Source organism: Calonectris borealis, chromosome Z, assembly GCF_964195595.1.
Source record: "Calonectris borealis chromosome Z, bCalBor7.hap1.2, whole genome shotgun sequence".
Taxonomy (NCBI): Eukaryota; Metazoa; Chordata; class Aves; order Procellariiformes; family Procellariidae; genus Calonectris; species Calonectris borealis.
The window spans coordinates 1,593,750-1,619,481 of record NC_134352.1 but is presented as its reverse complement, the minus strand read 5'-3'; the positions used below and the strand labels follow the sequence as shown (position 1 = coordinate 1,619,481).

The 25,732-nt window shown below is 41.5% G+C and overlaps 1 protein-coding gene across 1 annotated transcript in view; it reads right to left on the bottom strand.

The window, feature by feature from the left end:
- MCTP1 (multiple C2 and transmembrane domain containing 1) overlaps positions 1-25,732 on the bottom strand; it is a 290,462-nt gene that overhangs the window by 9,759 nt on the left and 254,971 nt on the right. Inside the window, exon 18 of the mRNA XM_075138374.1 lies at positions 184-293. Within this exon, the coding sequence (XP_074994475.1) occupies positions 184-293 (110 nt within the window). The remainder of the gene's footprint in view (positions 1-183; positions 294-25,732) is intronic.

Sequence of the window (25,732 nt, the reverse complement as noted above, 5' to 3'; positions counted from 1 at the left end):
TTTCATTAACTGAGGCCTCCACAGAGCAAAGTAAATATAGATGAGTTTCAACAATGGATCATCCAAAACCGGAGTCCCCCGCAAAAAAAAAAAAAAAGAAGAAAGGTCTAACACGTTGTACCTCAACTTGTAAAAAATATGAACAGTATCAGAGAGCAATCCAGCACCTGTGTCAGCACTTACTTCTTGATCCTTTCTCCAAAGGAGGCCACTTCATCAAGGATATTCTGGACACTGACACACACCTCCTGGATCGCATAGAGTCTATTCATAAATCCCTTTTTTTCACTGTCCTAAAGAAAAGAAAAGAAATAGTTGAATAAAATAATTTCTGACTGTAGGAAAAGGACCATGTGTCCATCAGTTAAGTTTCAAAAGCGCACGTGTTACAGATTCATCTAAAAGTAGTTAGCAAAACCTGGCAATCAGAAATGGTCTTCTTGTCCTTTAAGCAGTGCATATTGACAATAAGTATGTTTTAGTACCTAGGCTGAGCACCACACAATTTTGTTCGTCATCGCCTTAGTTTCTAAATATATATTTCAATAAGCCAGGTCTCTGGTTTGTAAACATGTTGAAGGTGCCAAGCTCATATGTCGTGTGCCCTCTCAAGTGATAAGAGTCGAAAGGTGGAATGAGGGCAGTTTGTGGAAATGCTGGTTCTTGTGCTGACGTAGGCACGAGGAAATAAACATTCCTGGTGGGAGGCACTAAGCAAGAAACCTGAAACACCCCAGCTCCTACAGACGTGATCTCCTCCGGCTCGCCAGGCTCCACGTGGGGTTTTTGCCTTCCCTGCTCCTTCAGACCACGCTGGGCCAGACCACAAGGATGAAACAGAAAATGCCAGGGAAAGTCATCTGGACATGATATGAAGATGTGCTGCTCTTCGGCTCAGCTGGGACCATCAGAGGCATTTCATTTAGCTCAGGAAAGATACGCTCGTATTTAGCATTTTGTATCACACGCCACTGTTTTATGCATAGTTTTATGCATCCGTTACACACACGGCAACTCTGCCAGTCCTTCAGCACATCCTCTGTGCTTCTTTCTCTGCACCATCGATCAGCACCGCAGCATTAGGACACCCGAACACCCACAGCGCAGCCGGCGGCACCTGCCCCAGGCAAACCCGTGCACATCGCTCAGCGGCAGGCGAGCCACGAAATACACGTTTAATTTGTCAGATGCACCCGTGCCCCCATCATCCACCCTTCTGCCCGGACGGTGAGCACACGGTCGCTCGCTCTCTCATTTTTCCTTACTAACCTTCAAGTGCCGCTATGCATCAGATACATGGGGGATGTAACTCCGACTGCCTTTACACTATGCTTAGTGCAGCCCACGGCTCCAAAAGCATGTAAAATGCCAGCCACGGGCAAAACGAAAGATGCAGGGGAGGTGTCATTGTAGGAAGCCGTTTAATTACCTCCTTCCTTACTCAGGTTTCTACACACCATTGCACTTTTATGCACGAAGACATCAATTTATGGTAATATAGAAGTCTAACCATAATTTCATTTCTGTTAAATTTATCAAGATTCTTTGTGCCCCGAAAAATGTGATTTTTTTTTTTTCAAAACCAGAGTAACCATTTGTCCCCCAAAAGCAGGAACCACCCTCATTAAGACATTTTCTGGGGTCTTTGATAGGTTTGCCATCAAGGAGTGTTGTCCTTCTTTCTGCCAACTCGAGCAGACTTTGCCTCCTAGAAGAAGCCAAAAAGGTGCTACTCGGGTACATCAACGCACTCCATGGACCTCCCGCCCTGACAACCTGTTCTTTTTTCCCCAAAAAGCTTTCTATCTCTAAACCCAGATAGGCTGCAGCATCAAATCCAGCCAGAGCCAACAGCACTCTCAAGAAAATGTTGCGTTACATGGGATTAAAATCAAGCACCACCATGGAAAAAAATGATAATTTCTCTTAATTTTTTCCCAGATCAGACGTAAGTCAAAAATTTATGTTCACCGTTTCCAATGGATTGATGCCATACTACCCTATCTAGTTTGAATTTGATTAGTGTTTTCTCAAAATAAGAAATGGGAAGAAAAATATTTCAAGATTAGCAAAATATTTGATAAAAAAGGTTGTTCAAGATTTTGCCATCAGAAACCACACAACAGTCTCTGTAATTGACTCCAAAGTCCAGCACCTACGAAATTAGCATGTGTTGCATTTAATTTTTCTTTTCTTCTCCTTAATTAGTAGACAGCATATTGATCCGCTTATTTTGTTGTCATTTTTGCTGTCTTAATAAATCAGATTGGATGAGGAAAACATCATTTAACATTTAATCATCTGAAGTTCCTTCAGCGACACTCGTTCTTCAACTATGTTGTCAAGATTTCTTGTGAAGACGTTGAAACTCTTCAGCTACAGAACACAGATTGTCTAAAAATACACAATCGTGCGAGAGACAGACAGACAGATATGGCAAAACTACTTCCAGTGACGGAGTGTAATTTAAAAACCCAAACACTTCAGAGGCAGCAAACCCACCAGCTTCTCAGGCGATGAGGAAGAGCTTATGTTCTCAGTCAAGATTAATAATTATTTACACAGAAAGAAGAAATATTTTTGTTTTTTGAGGATGACCATAACCACAACCATTGATATCAACTACATCCAGTGCTGCACAGCAACACCGAGCCATTTGTGAAGTTATTTCCTTAATATTTATTACATTCTTGAAGCCTTGGCAATGACAGCATTAGTGTCCTCAGGTATACAGCTTGAGAGGAGGTGCAGCATATATCCAGCGTGTTTCATTTGTCATCAGGAAAGAGATACCTGCTCTATTCCTTCACGTAAAACACGTACTTCCAGTACTGGAGAAAATGAAGATAATCAGTTTTCTCATACAGCAGAAGCGAACATACAGAAATCACAGGTATTTTTCTGCTTTTCAAACATATATACACTTTGCCTCTTCAGTTTCGTTTAACAGATTCTGCCCTCTCTGTAGTTATCTTGATTTATAATTAAGTTATGTGAGAAAAGCATTATGTCGCTGTAACAAAACCAGTACCCTTTGTGACATCTCCAGAACTCAACTGGGATTACGTTCAGAGGTCCTGGGGCTGGTTTTCTTTACAAATATTTTATAAGACAAACTTGTACCTCTTTTTTTGAAAACAGATCTGTTTGAAATCATTCCCCTAACCGCCACAAAAAAACCCCAAAAGACAGAAAGAGACGGAGAAAGAATCACTATTTCCACCCCCCTGCACCTTCTGAGCTTCAAGAAAATTTGTTGACATACTCCGAGGCAGGAATAGACAAAACAGGGCAGGAAAGAGGAGGCGGTCAGAAGGATCAGGGTTTTGGCTTTGCTTAAACGAATTCCACATGCCCCGCAACTATTAGCTGTTTTTTATTTCCTGCTCCAAAGATTTGTGGAGAAAATAATCTGGGCTAGGGAAAAGCTGCACTTATTTTCTTCCAGCAAGATGCTGTGTTAGCAAATACAACATATGAGCCACCTTGAGCAAACCAAGGTTCTTAATAATCCCTTTTTCAAACACTACTGGTATTTCCTTTCCAAAGAAAGATGGGCTGTGACTGGAATCAATTTCATCATTTGTATCGCTACAATTGCCAAGTTTCTGGAAATAATTGCCATTTAAATAGTAGATAAAATTTATTATACAAAGCTAACAACAGCTTTGTTACTATTTAATTTCCATTATTTGTTTGTTTGCAGTAGGCTTAAGGTATCTCAAAAGCAAGACGTTTGGTAGGGGGATGGCTTTAAGCACAAACTGTGAAAGCAAAGTCAAATTGATGTTGATAGTCTGATTTGAATTTACAAGAGGGAATGAACCCAAAGTAGAGACTGAGACCATGTCCTCTTTCTCCTTCATAGGAAACTGTAGATTACAGATTGATATGCTGCTTGGCCAATAATACTACTTAACCCTTGTATACTGATTTTCATCCGTAACCGTATTTTACATTTGGTGAAACCAAAGCAAAACAAAGTAAATGACTGGCTCTGGACTGGGTGGAGCTAATTCACATGAAACTTTGAATACAACCCATGTTGTCTCAGCCTCTTTATTCAGTGGACTATGCTTCCAATCCCATGATATAACAGGGTCATTTAGGAAAGGATTGTATCTCTAACCCCAAACCTCTCTCTTCTCTAGGTTAAAGTGCATTTACAAAACAAACATTTCAAAAGGCAGGGAAGGTAGGAGAAATAAATAAGCCAGAATCAAAAGTAAACTTTGATAAAGCTAATGGAATTAAGCCTGCAAAAAAAAAGAGCTTTAAGTGAAAGGAGACATTTTTAGTACAGAGAATAAAGCTCTGAATATTTTATGGTGGACAACTGTCCTATTAATAACTGCTAAGATGGAGAGAAAGACACAGATCATAAAAACAAAAATCATAGGAGAGTTTCAAGTATAGAAGTAAATTTTGAAATTTTTAGGACATGCTGTCTGGGAAAGACAGAGGCTCCAGATGGATCTTCCAAAAACACCCCTTGTTGCCCAAGCTGATAGAGCACCTCCGTACAAACCAACGCGACTGAGACAAAGCCAGACTAACCTGAGGTAGGTACGGAGAGAGGATACGAAGCCACCACTGAGAGCAAGACTGTTCCCCTGGTATGCTGCAAGTGCTACGGCCCTGTCACCTGGCCACCAGAAGAGACATGCGCTCTTCTTTGCTTGCATCATGTTGGACTGCCTGTGGCCACAATAGCCCTGCAGCTCTCAGGGAGGAACCCTTCTAATCACCCCTTCACCTTTGGTAATGAACCCGTAAATCTCTATTACTCGAATGGAAGAATACTACTTCCATGAAGAAACGCTGCAGATTATTTGAACTAATAATTGGTCTCCAAAGCAGAGCCCATCCATGGGCCCCGTGTTGTCCCCCAGCACGAGTCTCAGCCATGTGCAGGCCTGCAGTGCCCTGGTGGACCTCCCTTTGGAGACTAACGAAGTAGACCCAGAAGTGTCGGTAGGAAATGCATTAGCCCTTTACTGGCAGGATTCATTAGTACCTCCCAGGGAGGGCATGAAGACACTGTTGAATACCGTCCTATGGTCTGGCTGCTGCTCAAAAACCTGTCACTGGGGATTAATGACCTCAGCAATTACCTCCCAGACTCTAACCTCTGCTTTCTGGGAAGGTCACTAAGAAGAAGATAGTAAGCCAACACTATCCGAGCACTGGAGGCATTTGATCTGCTCCAGGTCTTCTGTACTGCTATCAAAAGGCTTGAGATCTGGTGATGGACACGCAGGTAAGTCATTATTTTATCATTTTCTCAGGGAAACTGAAAGAGGTCGGACAACCATGATGATATTGTTATCTTAAAGCTGAGTGTGGAAGTGCAATCATGATGTAAAGCTGAATGGTCTACAGGACCTGGAGAGGTGCATGGGGTGACCTGAAACTGGCCTCCTTCATTAAGTCTGTAATGAACTGAGAGGGTCAGGTTGTTTTAACCGCTCTTCCCTCTTGAAGGCTGCCACTTGTGGAGTAACATAACCGTCTGGTGTTGCCGCTTCTTAAATTGAAAAAGTATGGGAAGACTCTTGGAGACATTAAAACCTTTCAGTGGGACCTTAATGATTTAGAAGTTTCCACCCTTCCAGTAAGCCAGCTCGTAACTCTTCAGGCTTTCAGTTATTTTAAATAGTGACTGGCGGCATGCTAGGCAGACAGGTACCGGCGTGTGTTCTCCCCTTAGCATCATCAAAAGAGAAGGCCTGGCTGGTACTCATACCATCCTGAAAAGGACCAGTGGGAGCAGGCTTCCTGACAGCGCTGGCACAAGTGCACATCGGACATGGAATCCCAGGGCTATGCAGATAACCAGAACTGAGCTTTTAAACTGTGGGCTTCACTTTGGCATCACACCTGGCATCACACCTTCAGTGACCACGTTTTTAAGACATTATCAGTTGTTTACAAATGCTGAAGACTCTGAAGTCTACCTGCTAACACGGGTCTTTACGTGTGCATGGAGAGTAAGTCTGAAAATAACTGCTCATGCCCAAATGGAAATCGGGCTGAGGATTTTAAAATATGGAGAAAACCACATCATTATTAAAAGAGTAGGGTTTTACAGAGAGAAATGGTATTTGTGGTCACGATTATTAAAGAAAGAAGCAATAAAATCTTATTGCCTAGTAAGCATTCCATATTTAAAACAGCAGAAAGTAGGCACAATAGAAACCATATAAACACGCGGACGAAAACACTGAAGATTCACTGTTTATGAAGACACCACACCTGCACAACAATCTGTTCTTCTTCAAACATACACTGAGAGTTGATAAAAATCATTTTGAACCTTCTGTGACTTTTTGGCACTACCACCTATATAACAAATTAGACTTTTTCATGTGTAATGAACTGCTGCAGTGCTAGAACACAAATATAAAATCAGCAAAAAAAAAAAAAGTCAAGAGCTACAGTAATAATTCTAGGGAAAAAGATGATATCGCAAGCTTTCTACAAAGTAGAGAAATAACACTTCAATGGCAATTCTTATGTAAATTTTTATTAAGTGGAGATTTTTTTGCCACTGCTTTTTATTTTCTTTCTCCCTACTGCATTCCACAGCATTGCCCAGTGCTGTTTAAATCCGTTCCTTCCTGATCTCTCCTTCACTGCACATTTTAATACTGTAAAGATAACAGTAAAAGATGAAGCACAGAAACATGAATGCAACCGAGCCAGTTCATGGAGCGACATGCCATTTCACTGAAGGGCCATCTAGTGGGGGGAAACAAAAACGTAGATTTTCCTTGCATGATACCTTTTTGGCTAATGCTAAACCTTTATGAGGTGTTCACTTCATAAATACTCTAAGCAAATATATTACTTGAAACGGGTGGAAACTTGTTTGTTCATGGTGATACATTCAGAGGCAAAAAGTCAACAATGCCAAATAATGCTCTGCCTTTCTTGACATTATTTTGGAAGGAAACAAAGAATTACGGCCTTGTGGGGTTAAGCATTGGGGTGATAAGAATCCACCAGGTGCATTTGCTTTATGAAATTTTTCTCACGGCTGCCTCTTTTCCTCCCCTTCACCGTGTTCTACTGTATTTAAACAAGGGAAGAGTTTCTTACTTTATGCAAGACAGAACTGTACTGGACCTTGACAATGATCTCATTAATATTTCTCTTGTATCTGCCACATCAATGTCATCTGACAGAGGCTAACACAGAAATCTCAGTGTATTGTCCAGAAGTTGTTTGCAATAGCTAATTTCGCTCGAATACAGTCCCGAGGTTCTACTAACAAACGAACTTTGACCACGATTTTATAGTTGGATTTGTAAATTCCAGTGATTCTAACAGCATTTACCCTCTATCTATGCTGAATGCAAAACTGCAATTAACAATGTGTTCATTAATGCCACTCTTCAAGTTCTGTGATACAAATGTGAGGGATGACAAATTTAAAAGTTAAATCTTAAAGCTCTAATAACCTTAAAAAGGCAAGGAAAGAGCCTGCTAGTTCTATTGGAAAGAGTTATTTTAAATAAGAACAGTCCTGCCATGCAAGACCCTGGAAGGATGGTGAGGTGAAAACAAGTCATACCAGCTAGTATAAAATTTCTGCATGCAGGTAGAGGGTGAGAGAAACAGACAGAGAAACCGGAAAGGGAATGCTGAAGGATTGCTTGAAACGTCTGAATTTTTGAGATGGTTATCTAAATTCACACCCACACATTTTTGTTGTCCACTCGTTACCAACAAGAGCCTCATCAGAATAATATAGTGCTCTGTTTTGAAAGTTTAAAGTAGCCTCAAAATTTATCTTTCAATAAATGTTTATACAGCTGTCAGTGATTTGAAAGAAAGGTTATGGAGTCCTGCTGGAGTTACAGGCATTTAAAATTTCAGTTGCAGTTCTGAAATACATTGGCTTGCATGTAGCAGATGTAAAAGTTAATTTGATGTTTTAGTGTCTGTATGTAGAACACCATTTTCTCCTTGAAAAGATTATGATAATGATAAACATGCTCTTGGGCAGAGGACAAAGACTAACTATTCAAGATCACCTCCATACTGGGCTAGGACACCATCTCTGCACCGAAGTCTGCATTCAGATTTACTTTACTTCTCTGGAAGTTTCCCAGTCCTGTGTTGACAGGATATTATGATCTTATAATTCTTACGTAAGTCGTTCATCTAAACAAAGAGCGATAATGATTTTACACTAATTTATCGGCCGGACCTGGCAAGCCTAAGAGATAGCAGCTGTAATTGCCTCTGCTGCCAAAAGACCTGCATCTCCATGCAGCGCTACAGAGGGTAACCTCAAAGCCGTCATCACCGCTAGATGAACTGTCACCACGAGAGCCAGCAAAAGCGGTCACATACTGCGCTGGAAGATGATTCAGCACTCCAGCCTTAGATTTCTATTTTAAAGTTAATATGAACTACTGTCTGGTAGTGTCCTGCTCAGGAGGGGGAGTGTGGTCTTCCTCTATCCTCCTCCTGCATCGCTACCGTCCATTAGATGACTAATCGCTGGGTAAAAAACTGGCTGGACGGCCGAGCCCAGAGAGTTGTGGTCAACGGAGTTAAATCCAGTTGGCGGCCGGTCACGAGCGGTGTTCCCCAGGGCTCAGTACTGGGGCCGGTCCTGTTCAATATCTTTATCAATGATCTGGACGAGGGGATCGAGTGCTCCCTCAGTCAGTTTGCAGATGACACCAAGCTGGGCGGGAGTGTTGATCTGCTGGAGGGTAGGAAGGCTCTGCAGAGGGACCTGGACAGGCTGGGTCGATGGGCCGAGGCCAACTGTATGAGGTTCAACAAGGCCAAGTGCCGGGTCCTGCACTTCGGCCACAACAACCCCAGGCAACGCTACAGGCTTGGGGAAGAGTGGCTGGAAAGCTGCCCGGAGGAAAAGGACCTGGGGGTGCTGATTGACAGCCGGCTGAACATGAGCCGGCAGTGTGCCCAGGTGGCCAAGAAGGCCAACGGCATCCTGGCCTGTATCAGAACTGGTGTGGCCAGCAGGAGCAGGGAGGTGATCGTGCCCCTGTACTCGGCACTGGTGAGGCCGCACCTCGAATCCTGTGTTCAGTTCTGGGCCCCTCACCACAAGAAGGACATGGAGGTGCTGGAGCGTGTCCAGAGGAGGGCAACGAAGCTGGTGAAGGGCCTGGAGCACAAGTCTGATGGGGAGCGGCTGAGGGAACTGGGGTTGTTTAGTCTGGAGAAGAGGAGGCTGAGGGGAGACCTCATCGCGCTCTACAACTACCTGAAAGGAGGTTGTAGTGAGGTGGGGGTTGGTCTCTTCTGCCAAGTAACAAGCGATAGGACGAGAGGAAATGGCCTCAAGTTGTGCCAGGGGATGTTTAGATTGGACATTAGGAAAAATTTCTTTACTGAAAGAGTGGTCAAGCACTGGAACAGGCTGCCCAGGGAAGTGGTGGAGTCACCATCCCTGGAGGTATTTAAAAGACGTGTAGATGAGGCGCTTAGGGACATGGTGTAGTGGGCATCGTGTGTTGGGTTGACGGTTGGACTCGATGATCTTAGAGGTCTTTTCCAACCTGTATGGTTCTATGATTCTAAACTGCGTATCACTTATTTAGTGATTAGTGAGAGGAGTCTTCCTCCCTCCCTCCTGCCGTTGGTTACCAGGCTAAAATACCCAACTCCTTCTTAAGCAGGGCTATTGCTCTGCTGTTTCTCTTACGCCCACATATTCTCACATACATGCTTACAGTTATTAACAATATGTTTAGATCAAACACATACGAAGACAATTTTGTATTTCAAAATTCATGTGATCGTGCCTGATAGACCGCTGATGTTTTTTGTTCACAGAAATCAAAAGGGATTTCTTCCCCTGAAATTTCCTTACCCAAACTGGCACACACGTTTCAGTACTGAATTACCTGTGCCTGGTCAAGCAGACTGCTGAGCAGCAGACTACAGAAATGCCTTTGCCAATGGTATTTGCTGCCCAAACTCTGCTCTTTTGGGACAATTAATCCAAATCTTTTGGATTCCAGTGATTTAACTCAATGGCAAGTTGCTATGAAAAAAGGCAAATGAAACCATTTTGTTAGGGACAAGCTCAGAGAGACTTGAAAACTGCAGGTGAGATTCTCAGCTCAGGTTGCTATCACATCTCGAGGTCAGCAGAGCCCAGATGGCTTACACCAGCTGAAGGCCAAGCTCTAAAATCTGAAGCACTTGATTGCTGTCAAGTGCTCAAGGATTAGACAAAACCCCTCTCTTAAGGAATCTATCTGGAAAAGAAAAACATGAGGCCTCATGCTCAGCGAAGCCAGCGAGTGTAGGTTATCTGAAATACTGCATTCCAAACATGAACCTATAGCAACGAAGATGCAAACAGTAATATGTGAGATCTGGGCGACATTCTTCGTATGAGTTGGATGTTTAAAGAAAATCATCTTAGAAGCAGTTTGGGATTGAATTGCATGGTGGTGAGCAAGACGATGGTCAGAAGAACCATGAGCATTCAAAACCAAAAAGCACAACACCATGATCATGTCACCAGCTCTACTACTTCAGCTCAGAAGACGTCCTACCATGTCTAAGTAACATTCCAGACACAATGCATATATAAATGTACCTACAATTATTCAAGAAAATTATCAAATATTAATAAATTGAAGAAAGAAAGAGAGCCTTTCAAAAATGCTCCTTTTTTACATAATTCTCCTGGATAAACGTTCAAGCTGCTTTTGGAAAATTACATAGTGTAGAAAAATAGTCTGGCATTTGAGGCAAAACAATATAAAGAGGAAGAAAAGACCAGCACCTAGAAAATATCCCTGCAAATATTCCAGGGGTACAGTGGGTGAAGAGTGATAAGTGAACCAAGAATTCTAGAGTTCCTTTGGAGAAAATCCAAAGAAAAGCCTGAAAAGGCTCCACTGCCAATTTTCTCTGTATGCTTATTTCACTGAAAGGGGGACAAAACCCCCTCTTTGTTTATGAGGAAGTACTGAAATTTTGGAAAAGATCTAAAGCTGAGCCGTCTAAGTGAAGATTGGGGGGTCCAAGAATATGCAAAATCACAACGAAGGGTAATTTGTAACAAAGTTATTTTAATGTCTAACCACTACAATAGTCTGTTCTACATTCATTGTACATATGCTCCAGCATGCTAATGTCTCGGAAGGAAAGAAGCACATATTTATGCTGGACCACAGTAAATTATATGCCGACTGAAAACTTTGTGAGACGTGCTCACGTTCTGGTGCTCACGCAGTATACAATGCCAGAAAGTAAAAGATAGCTCAAAGGCAAATATTTACACAAATGTCTATTTGTTTTTTCAGAAAAACATTTGTAGCTAAAGCAAAAACTTTAGCTTTTGTACTTATGTATATATCTGTTACTTTATAATAAAAGACCTTGTAGAAAAGGTACCAGCTTATCTTCAGGCACCTCAGGTGAATTTACTTTTGAGAAATGAATAATGAAACCTGCTTCATTGAAACAGTAATGAATGGAGATGCCCTAGAATGAAAAAGGAAAGCAAAGTTAAATATAAATTCCAAAATTAAATATAAAATCCAGATGATTACTGTAATGTTGGAATGTCAGCTGAAAAAATAAATGGCAGGAAACACAAAAATTTGTCATTCTTCAGGCAATATTAACTTGACCACTAAGCACTCCATGTATTTCCATGACATAGGAAATATACTGGATCACAGATGATACTACATATACTAAACCCTGCCACCAAAGAAGAAAAGAACCAGCTGAGATACCTAATTTACAGAAGATGAAAAATAGGCGTTCAATGGAATTTATCTACTTCCCTAAAGAAACAAATAAACAAAGTACTTCAACATTCACCATGTGACATGCTTTTCCCCACTTTACTTTTTTTCCCATCATCTCCTAACTTGCACACTGCCTATTTAAAAACTTTAAAGTGCCAAAATCCACAGATATACAAACGCTGGAGAAGGAGGGCTGAGAAACCTGCAGGGAATAATAAGCCTGACAGCAAACGAACAAATCGTTGCTGTTTAACAATTCAGAGTGGATATTGGGCATTAAGCAAGTGAATGAATGCTCTAGAATGAGCAAAAGGGGCACCCAACAGCATTTAGCTTGAAAAGCCGCAGAAAGCGTTGGCATTCAACACATGATGCACCCCTGTTGGAAGTGGACCCTTTTGGACACAGAATTATTTTCAGGAGAAAAACCAGGAAATTGTAAAGAGAATTGGAGAGCATCTCTCTCCTCCTAGATCCTCACAAATGCCAGAGATCCATGCAGGACGGCATCAGCTTCACAGGTTTGCCAGCACCAAGTGTCCACAGGTGCACGAGCGCCGTGCCACCTCCTGTTTCTCCAACTCCACCACTGCCCCTAATTGAGGGCGTTGTGTAGTGCGTGGTCTCTAACAAGGTGCAGTCTGTTTAGAACAACTATTTTATTCCTATAGGCCTTTTCAGCAGAGAAGACAAATTAGGCTGCCATATTAAAAAAAAAAAAAAAGCCTGTTTCTTCCAAAACTTTAAACTCATTACTTATTTTAGTGACACTCAGAAAAGCAACAACCACCAGCCAGAGTGCAAGAATTCGACGACAGCTCTCTTCTTCAACTTTCAGCAAACAGACTTTGTATTATTTATTGTCTAGTAAATAAAGTTTAAATGCTTTTCAGCCTTGGTTGCAAACTCGGTACCCATTTGCAGTCCAACAGCAGCAGGGAATAAAGCTGCCATCGTAACATGTCTTTTTTCTCCTGTGTGTCTGCTTTCCATAGATTTCATTATTTCTCCTGGATCTGCACACATTGTCATATCTAGGGCACAGCAATGCTAAGTAAACAGGGAGAAGGGCTGTGAAATTTTTATCATCATTGAAACAACTGGCTGGGAGGTTATACCGTATTCAAGGTTTTTGCAAAGAAAACACGGAAGAGAGCAGGTGCCATTCCTCTAGAAGAAGAGCTGTGCTATTCCAGCCTGACAGTTTGAGACTAAGCAGGCAGACACTTGAGGTATTTAGACTTCGTGGCTCAATAGTTAGCAAAGGGGCTGCAATAAGCAACTGTACTGGATTGCGAAGGGCCAGGTTTGTGTGATATTTAGAAATACCCAGACTGTACTACAGTTGTTTGCTGTTAAACACAGGGAGCACTGGATGGACATATGCCCGCACGGAAACAGTGGTCAAGAGCAGACACCCACAGCAATGAACAAGCAGAGGTCAAACAGATACTTCGACTTCCCAGAATATTTCTCAAGCGTTCAGAGAACCGAGGTTCAGAAGTTTCCGGAGCAGAGGAGAGCTCCTCGTTCCTAGTAACTCTCAATGGGTTTTTCTTCCGTGAGTTCACCCATCCTCATGCTGGACCCACACCATTGCCAGTGGTTCCACCATGTCCCCTCGGGTTCCTTCCAGAGGTTCTGGGCAAACACCATCCAGTTCTGATAATTTGTTATTGTTCATTTGTTGATTCCGTCTACAACTTCTTCTACCAACACTTGATTTGAAGCAGATCCTCTGTCACAAACCCTGTGGAAACCTTCCCGGGCTGTTCCACAACGAATACACATGCAAGAAATTAGGAGTAGGGCTTAAACCCAAGGCCCCCAGGTAGCTTGTTTTTAAACCATACACGGAACTTTTAGTATTATTTATGACAAATTTCTTGAAACTTTTTAGAATTTAAAACCAGTCAGATCAATACTGGGAAAGCAAGTGATAATTTACTTTGTGCTTAGAAGAAATTTTTTAGACTGTTCCTAAAAGAAAAAGGATATTAAAATAACTAAGCAAGGAGAAATACGTAAAAGAGCAGATATATTTCAAAGATTAATAGTAAGCTATCATAAAATTCGGTACTAGAGCTGATGTTTAATATATTTATTAATCTAGATCAAAAAGAAGGAAGGTTGAGATGCCAAGTTTAGAGGTGACAGAATTACTTACAGAGGTGATGTCAAATTTCTGAGGAATATAACAAGGTTAGATGAATGACTAACACTGGCGGTTTAACTTTACCTAGTGCCATTATATAACCTGATGAGATAATTTCAGCTGAAGTACTGAATTCAAGTTAAAAAATAAAAATAAACAAGCAGATCCAGAAAAAATGTAGACATGAGCTATTGAAATAATGAAAATTGCGCGAGGAAAAATAAGACAATGAGCAACAGAAAGTACTAGAACATCTTAATTTACACAGAAGATGAATTAACATAATCTAGATATTCAAAATAATGAATGGTTTAGAGAAACTAAATTGGGACTTTTAATTACTCTCATAAGGTGGTAGAAAGAAATGTTCCGTATACTTGAAAGGCAGCAGAGTTAAAACTGATAAAAGTAAATTCTTTTTTCCATACAATGCAAAACCCATTGGTGGAACTCACTGCCAAAACAGCATTAATATGAAAAGCTTAATAAAACTAATAGCAGAAGTAAGCACATAAAACCATCATTTTCCTGTGAAATTATCAAAATAGTGGGTAAAACAACTATCTATCATTTCAGACAAAAATATGGCACAGTTAAAATCTCTTGTGGAACTCACACAAGAGTTTGAGTCAGAATAGAGAGCAGAAGTTACTATGAAAATTAAGCCTATACAATACACACATGAGCTGAAACCTTTCCTGTTTATTATCTGAGATGCTTGCATCTTTGTTAAAACGTGTCAGAGCAGTAGTAGAACAAGAAATCAACAGACAGCATCATGGAACTGCTGATATTGTAGCCCAGGAAAAAAATACTGAGAAGTACAGTCCACTGCTTGCTAGAAAGGATTGCACAGATGTACACAAAAAAAAAATCTTCTTTTTTTTCATCTCATCCATATAGCGAAAATAAACTTCCCACACATAAGTGTTTTCCAGCTACAGCACTGATCTCTTCTAGAAGGGAAAAAAAATAGCAAATTCCTATTTTTTAGGAATGCTTTATTTTTTAACTTGAAAATTCCTTCTACTAGAAGGGAAAAAAAATAGCAAATTCTACTTTTGGCTAACCATTCCCATCCCAGATGAATAAATAGTTAATTTTACTGTGTTTTTTTCTGGTTATGGAGATTGGGGTTAATAGACTGCATGACGTGCCCCTGGTTGTAACATTAGTCACTTACACCAATACTTATGGCCTAACAGCTATTTTATGTTTCCTTCTCTTCAAGTCTGCCAATCCATGCTTTGAAATAGATTCATTTTTATTACACGGTTGTACAATAGCATGTACAAAAACAAGCATGTAAGAAGATCTCCAGCGTTCTTGGGGAGGAGGGGAAATCTGAATACCTTCCACCCGATCTCAAACTGAAAATCACCCAAGAACCTCCGCTTTACATACACAACAGTGTTTTCCTTCGAGTTTGCTTACTTTTTATTTATATGATAGAAGAGCTTAGGAATCATCTCCTACCAGTCAGTGCCTGGAAACTTTGCAGGAATTTCTTCTCGGCACCGAGCTTCACCCTCAGACGGACCCTGGGCTTTGGAGAAGCCGGCACTCCGGAGCGCAGAGCTCCCGCACGGCATCCTACTGCATTCCCTTTGTATTGGCTTTAGTGCTTTTGATTCCTGTGCAGTGGAAAATATTAATGTAGTGCTACCGGGGGGAGGAAGGGGGGAATTCACTAACAAGGCTTACTCAGAAACAGGGGAGCACAGACGTGTGTGGTGTGCCAAGCATTTCTCTTCTCCTGGCAAGCACCTGGGAGATTCCCCCGATGCGTTATGCTAATGCATAGGGAATGCACAGGGAATACATATGCAAAGGGAATGCAGGGCAGATCCCGTGGCAACTGGAGGTGGCGCAGCCTGGCTGGCACCCTTCCGGGGCTGTGTTTGAGATTGCCCCTGTAGCCAGATGGATCAAGCTCTTTATTAGTAGCCGTATTAATATTAGTAAGTGATAGTATTAATAGTATTGAATAATAATAATTAATAATGGTCATAATTATTACGACTTTTTTTGTTGTTTGCCCTAGGAAGGGGAAGGGGTACCTGTCAGAGCAGAGCCTGGTGGGTCCCAGCGTCCCCAGAGGACAAGTCTACCCTGAAGCAGGGGGCAGAGGAACAAGGAGCTGCACCAGAGAAGGTGGGCGAAGAAAGTAAAAGAGCATTAAATACTAAGTTACCAATTACCTCTGAGCATGCAAGGTAACAAAGCCCAGCTAAACCAAAGTAAAATGGGCACCACTTCTCAGAAAAGTAGTATTAAAAAATGGCCACCTTCTTCACAGCTGGTAATCATCATTATTTTTCGTACTTCATGCACCCGCTCTATTTACCCTCCTCAGCTGTTGCCATGTTGTGTCCTTAGTTGTATTTTGTGAGTGCCCAAAAGACCCTTTCAGATGAGGGCACCATTACGCAGAGCACTGTGCCATTACATGCAGTCCCAGTGCTAGAAGGGCTGGGATCTGCTCAATGCAAGAGCCTATTACTTATTACACCCTTCCACGTGGTCATTTGTTTCCAACTTTCTTATATTCCATTTATGTGGCATAAATCCTCTTGGCTGATTCCAGTGACAGAGTTGCACTGAGCCCTCCCCTCCCCACCTTTCTAATATTATGGAGCAAAAGAGAAGTATCTTAATTAGAAAGGATGTATATTATTAATAGAAAGATCCAAATTATTCACCTGAAATATCATTAAGAAACAATATGTTTTAATCTCATCCTCACCACGTTCAATTTTCCTTACTGTTACTACAAACGTTACTTTCAATAAATATTTAAAAAAAACTCAGCCATCATTAAAGTGGTTTAAATAGACATCTAAACCTGTAAAACAACAGCAATAACTAAACGCTGGAAATTATATGTAGTTTATGGTGGAGGTAATTTAGCATATGTAATGACAGTTCCAATTTTCTCCTAGAGCGTAAGAGTAGGAGGAATGATACATGGAAAAGAGGAGGGAGAAGGAAGAAAACAAAGATTTCCTAAGCACAAAAACTTTTCAAAATCCTAACAGCAGGTAAGCTGTCTAGTATATCATACTTTATAAACTCGTGCCAGGTCTGTGGCTGTGCTTCTGCCTTCTGTCCTCACATGCTCTGTTAGGATAGAACTCTGAATAAAGATATTGATAGTACCCAGAAGAAACGTACAGTGAGTGCTCTCTGTCCTTGACTGACCCCTCTCTATCTAAATGACGGAGAAAGCAAACCAGGACATTACTAGAGCATAATTGTAACAATATTTCTGCTGTTTAGTTTCATCTTTGAGGACATCTACCCTTTTTGACTCCCCGGAAGCCACTACAGACCTCGTCCTTGTAAGTGACCTTATTCAAAATAAAAAAAAGAGAATATTGAAATAAGAACATGGGGTAGGATCTCACTACTGCATACTCTTTTATTTTATTTTTTAGTGTCTTTTTAAAAGGCAATATTATACTTTCTGAATGTTTTTCATATTAATATTGTGAAAACTAATTCCTCCAACCCTCTTCACCTTCCTGGGAAGCCGACAGAAGGTACAGAAACCATCTTGGGTGTCCAAGTCTTGATACTGGTTTTGGGGACTATTTGGATCAAAAATAATCGTCGCAGGCTTTGAAATAGAAGCATAGATTTGTATCATAATTCTAATAGTGGTGACTGGGATTGTAAATACGTGCGGTAAATCTCATGAACTGCAAATAGTGTAGGGCTGTTAGACAAACAGCGCGTTTTACGATGGGCAGCACACCCAGAATAAACGGTGCTCACTGACGTCAATGGTCCCAAGCGTTTGTCATGAAGTCCTCTGAGTTTCCCTGTCGGAATATGGGAGTAAACCCACATGTTTGGCCACTTTCGTCTTCAAACCTGTTCCATCATTTACAGGGAACAACCGATTAAAACAGTAGTTATTGTCAGGATCGATCCCCTCTTCAGTTTTAAAAATGGAAGCATAACACCCTTCTCTTCTAACTTTCAGCACTTTTGTATTTTGCCATGACTTTTGGATAATAAATGTCAGTAGAGCAGTAAGATTATTAGATAATTCCCTTAATAGTCTAAGCATCACTTCCAAGTATTCCCCCAAAATAGTCTTTAGAAATGTAGCATGTTTTCTTTTCAATTGGTATTTTTGCCTGTTTTCTGTTGCTGAAAACATTTTTAAAGGGTGTCCAAAACCAAATAGTTTTCAACCAATTAATTTTATTTATTTCCCCCCTCATGCAGTAGGGATACGTTGTTTCCTTGGCATTTTGTTTTTCATTGCTAAAGCAGAAATCCCCTCCTATTCCCCTTACGCCTTTCAGCTGATGAATTTGTTCCCTCCTTACCTCGTTCCCTAAAAAGTCTCAATTGACTTTGTAGTCCAGTTTGGTCAAATTATTTTTATCTATTTTCAACATAATTTTGTTTTAACCTTGGATCTTCAAGCGATCTGTTGTGAGACTAGAGATACTGGGTGCTTCTGGCTGTCCTTTCCACCAAAGGATTTGTGAACAGAGATCACTTAGGTTTTCGGAACTTCAGTGTATGTTGTGGGGCAAAAAACCAAAACCCCTTGTGTACTGAACTGTATTAACTTGGCCACAAATTCCAAGTTGCTGTGTACTTATCATCTTAGCGACATCCTTCACACGAATTATATCTATACATTGGAAATGCTCTACAAATGCAGAGCTCTGCAGACAACGTCCTGGCGGATTCCTCATCCGCTGCCCCAGTGAAACGCCGGCACACAGCCGTTTTCTGTCTTTTCTCCTCTCCGCCTTTCCCCCGACTCACTCTCCCCATATTTGCTCAAAGAGTTACTCCGCTGTGCTGCTCCTTATCAACCAGTAATTTCCTAGAACTATTAATACTTGTGACAAATGACGCCATTCAGACTCGCTCCCCCGGGGCTTTGGCACTGTGCTTAGCTGGCGCAGAGGAAATAGAGAGGAGAAGAAATGTTCGAAGGAAGCAGAAAAGATCTTTCTTTCTCCACTCCACCTCAGGACACATGGATAGACTGCTGAATCTTAACAATCTGAAATCAGACATGAAGATGTGTCAGTATTAAAAGGAGAATAAAAAGAAAAGTCTGTAAAACATTCCTGTGCGCTTGCGGCACTTCCAGTAATACTTGTGAATGACCTGGAAGCACAATATTAAAACTGTTTCTTTCCCCCAGCAAACTATTCCAGTGTCCTCGTTAAGGACCTCAGCAGTTGGCATCAAAACATGAATTGCAGAGCAAAAATTTGAGGATTTGGGGATTGGTGGGAAATCAATGATTTGATCCCTAAGCCACAGAGAAGAACAAAAAACATCAGCAAAGGAAGTTTCCTCCACTGTTCTAACAATAAAAAATAAACAGCGTATTGGCAGGGAGAATAACTTAAAACCCCAATATATTTGATTAAAAACACTCTCTAGGGTTCAGCAATTACTTTCCACCTTTTATAACTACTCTGATTTGGTCATCTGAAAAAAAAAATCTGGCTCTGTTCTACATACTTCATCAAGTCTTGTGTAATGTTCTACTTTTCCTTGCATTTTAATGTTGACCTGCTTTTACAAGCAAATGGCATTTCTTCAAACTCAACAGATTATGTCTACCCGTGGTGACACCCGAGCTCCTTATCTAAACGGTGATTTGGAGATATGAAACATGTTGAGCTTTCCCTGTATTACTCCTCCGAGGAAGGGCTTGTGCTGTTCTTTGACTAGGTCCATAGACGCAGCGTCAGACGGCTGCATTACTAGCCAAGGGGTTTCTCCCCACGTCTTTCCGGGAGCTTCAGCAGTGTGAAGTGCTGCTCTTGAACCTGCTGGCTTTTGTCTGGGGCTTCTGGGGGCTCTGGCCCAGGAAGGAGCCGTCCCTGAAGCCGGACTGGCTTCCGAGGAAGACGGAGCCTGGCCCAAAGGCTGGAGTGCCTCTTCCAAAGCCCGTCTGAAGGAGTCTCCAATGGTCTCTGTGCACAGGGGCGAGCTCCAGTCTCCTGAAACTTTGGGGCTTCTCCAAAAGACCAGCATTTCACACCTTAAGGTGGCCTTCCTTTGCTCGTGGGTTGTGCTCGAGCACAATGTTAATTACATTCTTGATTAGATCATTTTGAGAAGCACCTTTAGTCTTGTTTGAAAACAACTCTCAGTGAGCCACTGCAGTTCCTCTCCTTAGTTTGCAGGCATTGATGTGCAAAAGCAAACCAACAAAAGGACTATACAGCTGTCATTTGAACACTTTCAGTCCATTATCAAATAAACAGACAACATTTCACAGGGGAAAAAAAAATCTTCAGCACTTTCAGGAAATGACATTTCTGTATTTATGCATTAAGACTTCAAAATTCAGCATAAAACTTTTTTAAAAAAATCATGATGTTAGAACACATTTGCTTCTGAATCAATATATCCTGAGAAAATGGGTGAAAAGGATTACACAACATAAGAGCTGTTTGAAAAAACAATTTAGTAACAAACTGGCTCTTGGCCTATAACATTATATAATGTAATTTCTGATAATGCAGCTTCAAGCTTTCCCTGAACAGACTATATAACCTTAATTTTTAATAGACTGTCCAGAAACCACAACTGTTACTATGCAAACCATCCCTCTATCAAAATGCATGGGTGTGTATTATACTTCAGAAAAATTGCTGAGTAAACTGTTTCTTGATCTTCACTATATGCTATGGATTGATCTAAAATACTCAGGCAGCATTTGTTCTTTGATAGTGGGAAGGAAAACAGCCCTGGGACTTCACAGAACGGACAAGAAGGTGCTTTGGTGCACACAAACATACACACAAATGCCAAATTCCCCCAAAATTTAAAAAAAAAATCCAACCACAAATTAGTCTCCTACTCAGCAGCAGAGAAGGTATTCCAAAGGATTTCTATATTTACTGTTTCCCTATTGGTATTTAAAATTTTAATCAAGCAGTAATTAAAGGCCAACAAACAGCTTTTGCATACTTAATTTTAAATTCTAGCCAATACTGGATAAAGGGGTAACAGCGCACTGTCGTACATGCTGAAGGTAGGAGGAATTGCACCGTTCTTTTGTGTAAAATACTAAAAAGCACATCTGCTGAGCGATCGATCTTAAATTACTATTTCTGATTGCAAGAAAGCTTCAGATTAGCAACGGTGTTTTGACTTTTTCACACTGTTAAAGAAAAACAGAAAGCAATACTTTTTCGATAGAATGCTTTTTTCTCAGAGCTCTGTGCTACCTAGGTGCCATTAGATATCTGTGACATTACATAAATGAGTGGTGTCCATTTTGTTTTTCTAAACTTGTTAGCCTTCAGAACAAAAACAGTTTGCTAACATAAAATCTGTTTTTCCCATCCTGGACTTTGTTACTTTAGCACTTGAGCAGGCCAAGGAAAGATAAAAAGGGAAAGGAAATAGGAGAAATAGAAAGAAGAAAGAAACAATACTTCAATATTTATTAGCCATTTTTCTTACACATTTTTTGAGACGTATGAAAATAATCCGTATACATTCCTCAGCTCAATTACTTACAAATAACTTATCCGTAGAATCAAGTAAATCTGTCAGTTGTGCAAGTTTATTTTTCCATGTGCTATCTCGAGATAAGCAGGTCTGTAATATTAGATTTCCACTGACATAATTGTGCATGAATTCTGATCTGATTTAGTATTACATGGTGCAAAAGGTGACACATTTTCTTTAATATAGCCCATTAGAAAAGGAAAGGAATTGCCAGTGTATGAAATCCGAGGAGTTTGATTGAAAGACTCTGGGACTTTGGGGTCAACTCAGTGGAAAAGTAACTTGCTCAACTACCCCAGGCACTAAGCACTGTGACAAGCAAACCTAATACCCAGTGTAGTTACTCAGTTAGACAATCAATAAAAACACTGCATTATCAGACTGCTACAGCTGTATGTTAACCTATCGTATTACCTCATCTGCTCCCCAACCCGTCAAACATGCATTTGCTGATCATGCAGATAACACAGATACCACCCCAGTCCTTAAGTCACATTTAATCCTAAGCCAGAGTGCTAAAACAACCGTTTATTGCTTTTCCATATGCCATAAATTCTAATTTTCGAGTCTATCTAAACTGTACACCAAAGCCTACATTCAAAGCACTACTGAGATGGCGAAGCCAACCGCTCCGAAATTAACGTGTGTGAGGTTTAAGGCAAGCTCTGCACCTCCCTCCTCGGATGCTCAGTCCACGCCTGTTCCCCCAGCCCACCTCCACCCGGGCTTTCGTGGCCTCTGCCTCCTTGTCTTCTCCTGCCTTGGATCTCGGCATCCCTCCCCACACCCCGCCTGCCCGACGCCCCGCCACCCCTGCTCCCGAAGCTGTCTCTAGGTTTTTTTTCCCTTTGCGTCTGCATCTCCTTCTGCCTGTTCCAGCTCTTGCTCCCGCAGGCTCCTTGGCTCGGAGCTGCTCCCACAAGGCTCACGGGTGGGCATCTGTACCCTCGGCCTGTGACTCAACAGAAACGTCAGTAAATCCACAGAAAATCCATTGCCCACCCCAGCACTCGGTTCCGGTGCTTGACCTCTCATGAGTCCACACCAGGCAGGAGCAGCCGTGGCAGGTCCTTGCCCCACTCGAGGGATGCTCTGCGAGGATACAGATGGGAATTCACAAATCAGCTTCTTGGCTTCAGCAAATTTCTACTGAAGGTTGGCAGGCTGCTGCCTCTTCCCCCTATCCAGACCTCCCACCAAGCTGCATAAACTGTCCAGACAGAGATAGAGTTTCACAGGAATTAGGAAACCCTCATCCTTCACGTAGCAGTCACCTGTCTCTCTGGTTATTTTCAAGTCTCTGCTAGCAGGAGGGTAGATATCAACACAAATATGTACTTTCTCCTCACTGAAAACCAATATATTCTTCCCTACACTTTAAAATCTACAGAACTGTTTTAATGGAAAGTTCCCGTAATTAAAGAATTGTCTCTACGGCTGGATTGTGAGTACTGGAAAATCAGCACATTTCATATGTGGTGCACACCTGATGACAACCGACACCAAACCCAAGAAGCTACAAAAACGAAGCCGCAAAGGGCTGCTTTAACCTCTATTCCAACAGAGAGTGGGAGGAGATAGTGCAGGATGGAGGACTGGGCAAAGCTTTTTCCGGCAGAGATGACATCGTCCGATCTATCAGTATTCTAATAATTTTTTTTTCCCCAAAAAGGCATGTATACTCCAGGGCAGTGGAGGGGAAGATGCCTGGTAACAGAACTCCTGTTGGAAAGTCTCTAGGCACCTACAGATATCTGCTGGTTAGGAGCTGTATGTCCACAAACTTCTGCCGGGATGGGTGGAGCCAGTGCCTTTTCTGAATGGCAGTGTTTTTAAAGCTTTCTGAAGCAGATGATCGCAGTAATTCATTTAGAGGAATGGAGCTTTTCTAGTAGTTATCAGTAAATGCATAAAATTCATATCTACGAAATGAAAAGGAAGTAGAATGAAGCTAGTTATATGCACTATCTGTCCACAAACTTTATTTATGCCAAATTTACCTCTCTACCTGCCAGCAGATGAAGCCTGAGTAGGGGCAGACTTTGCTCCCCACCACGCCGTGTCGTGTCCTTGTGGGTGCTGCTGCACAGCGCCAGCTTTGTAATTCCATACCACACTCCTCTAGGACTTAAAGTCTTTGTGGCAGGGGTGCCTCTTTCATTATGTCAGGATTATATTTTGCCTGGATGATCTGTCCAGCAACTTCATCACTGATCCGCACATCAACATTAAGTAAACAATATAAAATCTTCTACTGACACAGAGATACTTCAAACTGCACATAAAATATATGAATATTGTTTGCAAAACCTTGCAATTTATTTTCCCATATTCCTGTATCTTCCTCCATAAAGCACAGCAATGCCTGATCAACTGTCCCGGCAAATTTTTGTAGTTCAGATTCCAATTTTTCTTACAAGCATTTCAGTGAAGTCAAAGGCACACACCTATCTTAAAAGGTAGATTTTCAGTTGTGCTGTGCTGCAAACCTCAGCTGAAAACCCAGACTATGACATGCCATGCATTTTGCAGAGAGCCACGTGGCTGAGCATCGCCTTCTCCCACAGCATCATCTCTGCCGGTCCTTCATTCTCATTCATGTACACGGTGTCAGCCACTCGTCTGCCCCAGCACTGGGTCCGTGCAGCGCTCATCCGCATGCCAGCACATCTCGGCCATCACTTGTCTTCTACCAGGCCTCCAAAGTTGTGTCTTACCCATTACCACCTCTGCTTTCTGTGGGACTTAGATGAAGACTTGTGCTGTATTATGGGCTCTACACTTTGCTGTAGAACAAGTTCAAAAGGCATCTCTCTTAAAACAGGGCTGTTCTTTGGAAGGCTAAAATGGGGATTATGAATAAACCTCAGGCGCCTGGCACATACTCATGTATCAGTGATTACGTGGCTTGCTTAGAGTTGCAGGTGGTTCATGGCAGCAGCTTAAATAGAACCCAGATCTCATGATTCTGTGTGAAACAACATTTAAAAATTCTGCTAGAGAACGAGGAATGGTCCGTTCTCATCACTTTTGAAGCCACATAACAGACGGATGCCTTTGGAGCTAAGGAGTAACCCAACCTGCACACATAGGAAGGTTTCAAAGAGAACCAGCAGTAAAAGCTTTTGGTCGTTTCCTTCAACACTCATCATTTCTCTCCCCTGAGTCACAGAGAAGACCATACAGATGTTTTTACTACGCCCCGTTTTATAAAGTTATTTTTTGAGGAGCTAGGTGAAAACAAACCTTTGCTTGGTCTCAAAGAATTTCAATCTACTTAGTTATATTCAGAAATAATATTAAGGGTAGAGGAAAAATGTAGGGCAAAATTATGTCACATTCTGAAACAGCTAACATAATTAAGACATATTCTTCATTTGATTTAATAATTTATTGAATTATACTTGGATTACTTAATAAATGAGGAACATTACCCACACTATATTAGTCACAGGTGAAAAAAACCACGTACATGGATGAGCGTAATTCATTCAACAGTTTATAGACCCATGGTCCCCCAGGGACTATCTCACACACACCTCCTCCAGTGCCAAACTTCAGATATAAATCTCAGATTCTGATCTCACTAATACTTATTTCACTCCACTAATTTTGATGGTATTTCAGGATTGCACAGGGATGAAGAAGCCTGATCTCGCTAAAGCTAAGCCTCCCAGAAGGCCCTCCAAGTTACCTGTTTTCAAAGGCGCACACTTTGGTCACAAAGCCCGTTCGATGCCCCCGTAGAGGGCAGGATGAAAACTGCTCTTTGTGGAAGCTCCTGTGCAAAAGCTCCACATGACCCAAGGCACACCCAGGCAAAACTAACTCCATGGCTGTGACTCCGGGTGATCCAGTGATGGTACCATCACTGATATTCCAGTGCGTGGGTTGAAGCAGTCTACACCATCCTCCCTCCTATTACCTACCATTTTGATGAAAACCACACGCCTCTTATCACCATCTCTATATGAACACTGAACTGCGCTGAAAGCACGCTGCACTGAGAAGTTTGACTTCTGCAGCTCTGTGCTCTAGACTGCCCTGCTGTAGGTTTGTTTGATAAGCACACATAGTCTGGCTAAGCTTTTAGGGGACAGCAGTTTCATATCAGCTACAGTTTTCACTGGAAGTTGTTGTTAGTTTTTTATTTACAGTTAGTATTTAGGTCCTATTAACGGTGGAATCAAGCTATACGTAAACCTATGGATTTAGTCGTTCTGGAATTTTCTCTTTACTCCACTCATTCCCTATTTCTTTATTGTTTTTCCAGCACTTTTGTTTTATAGGAAATAACTGCCAC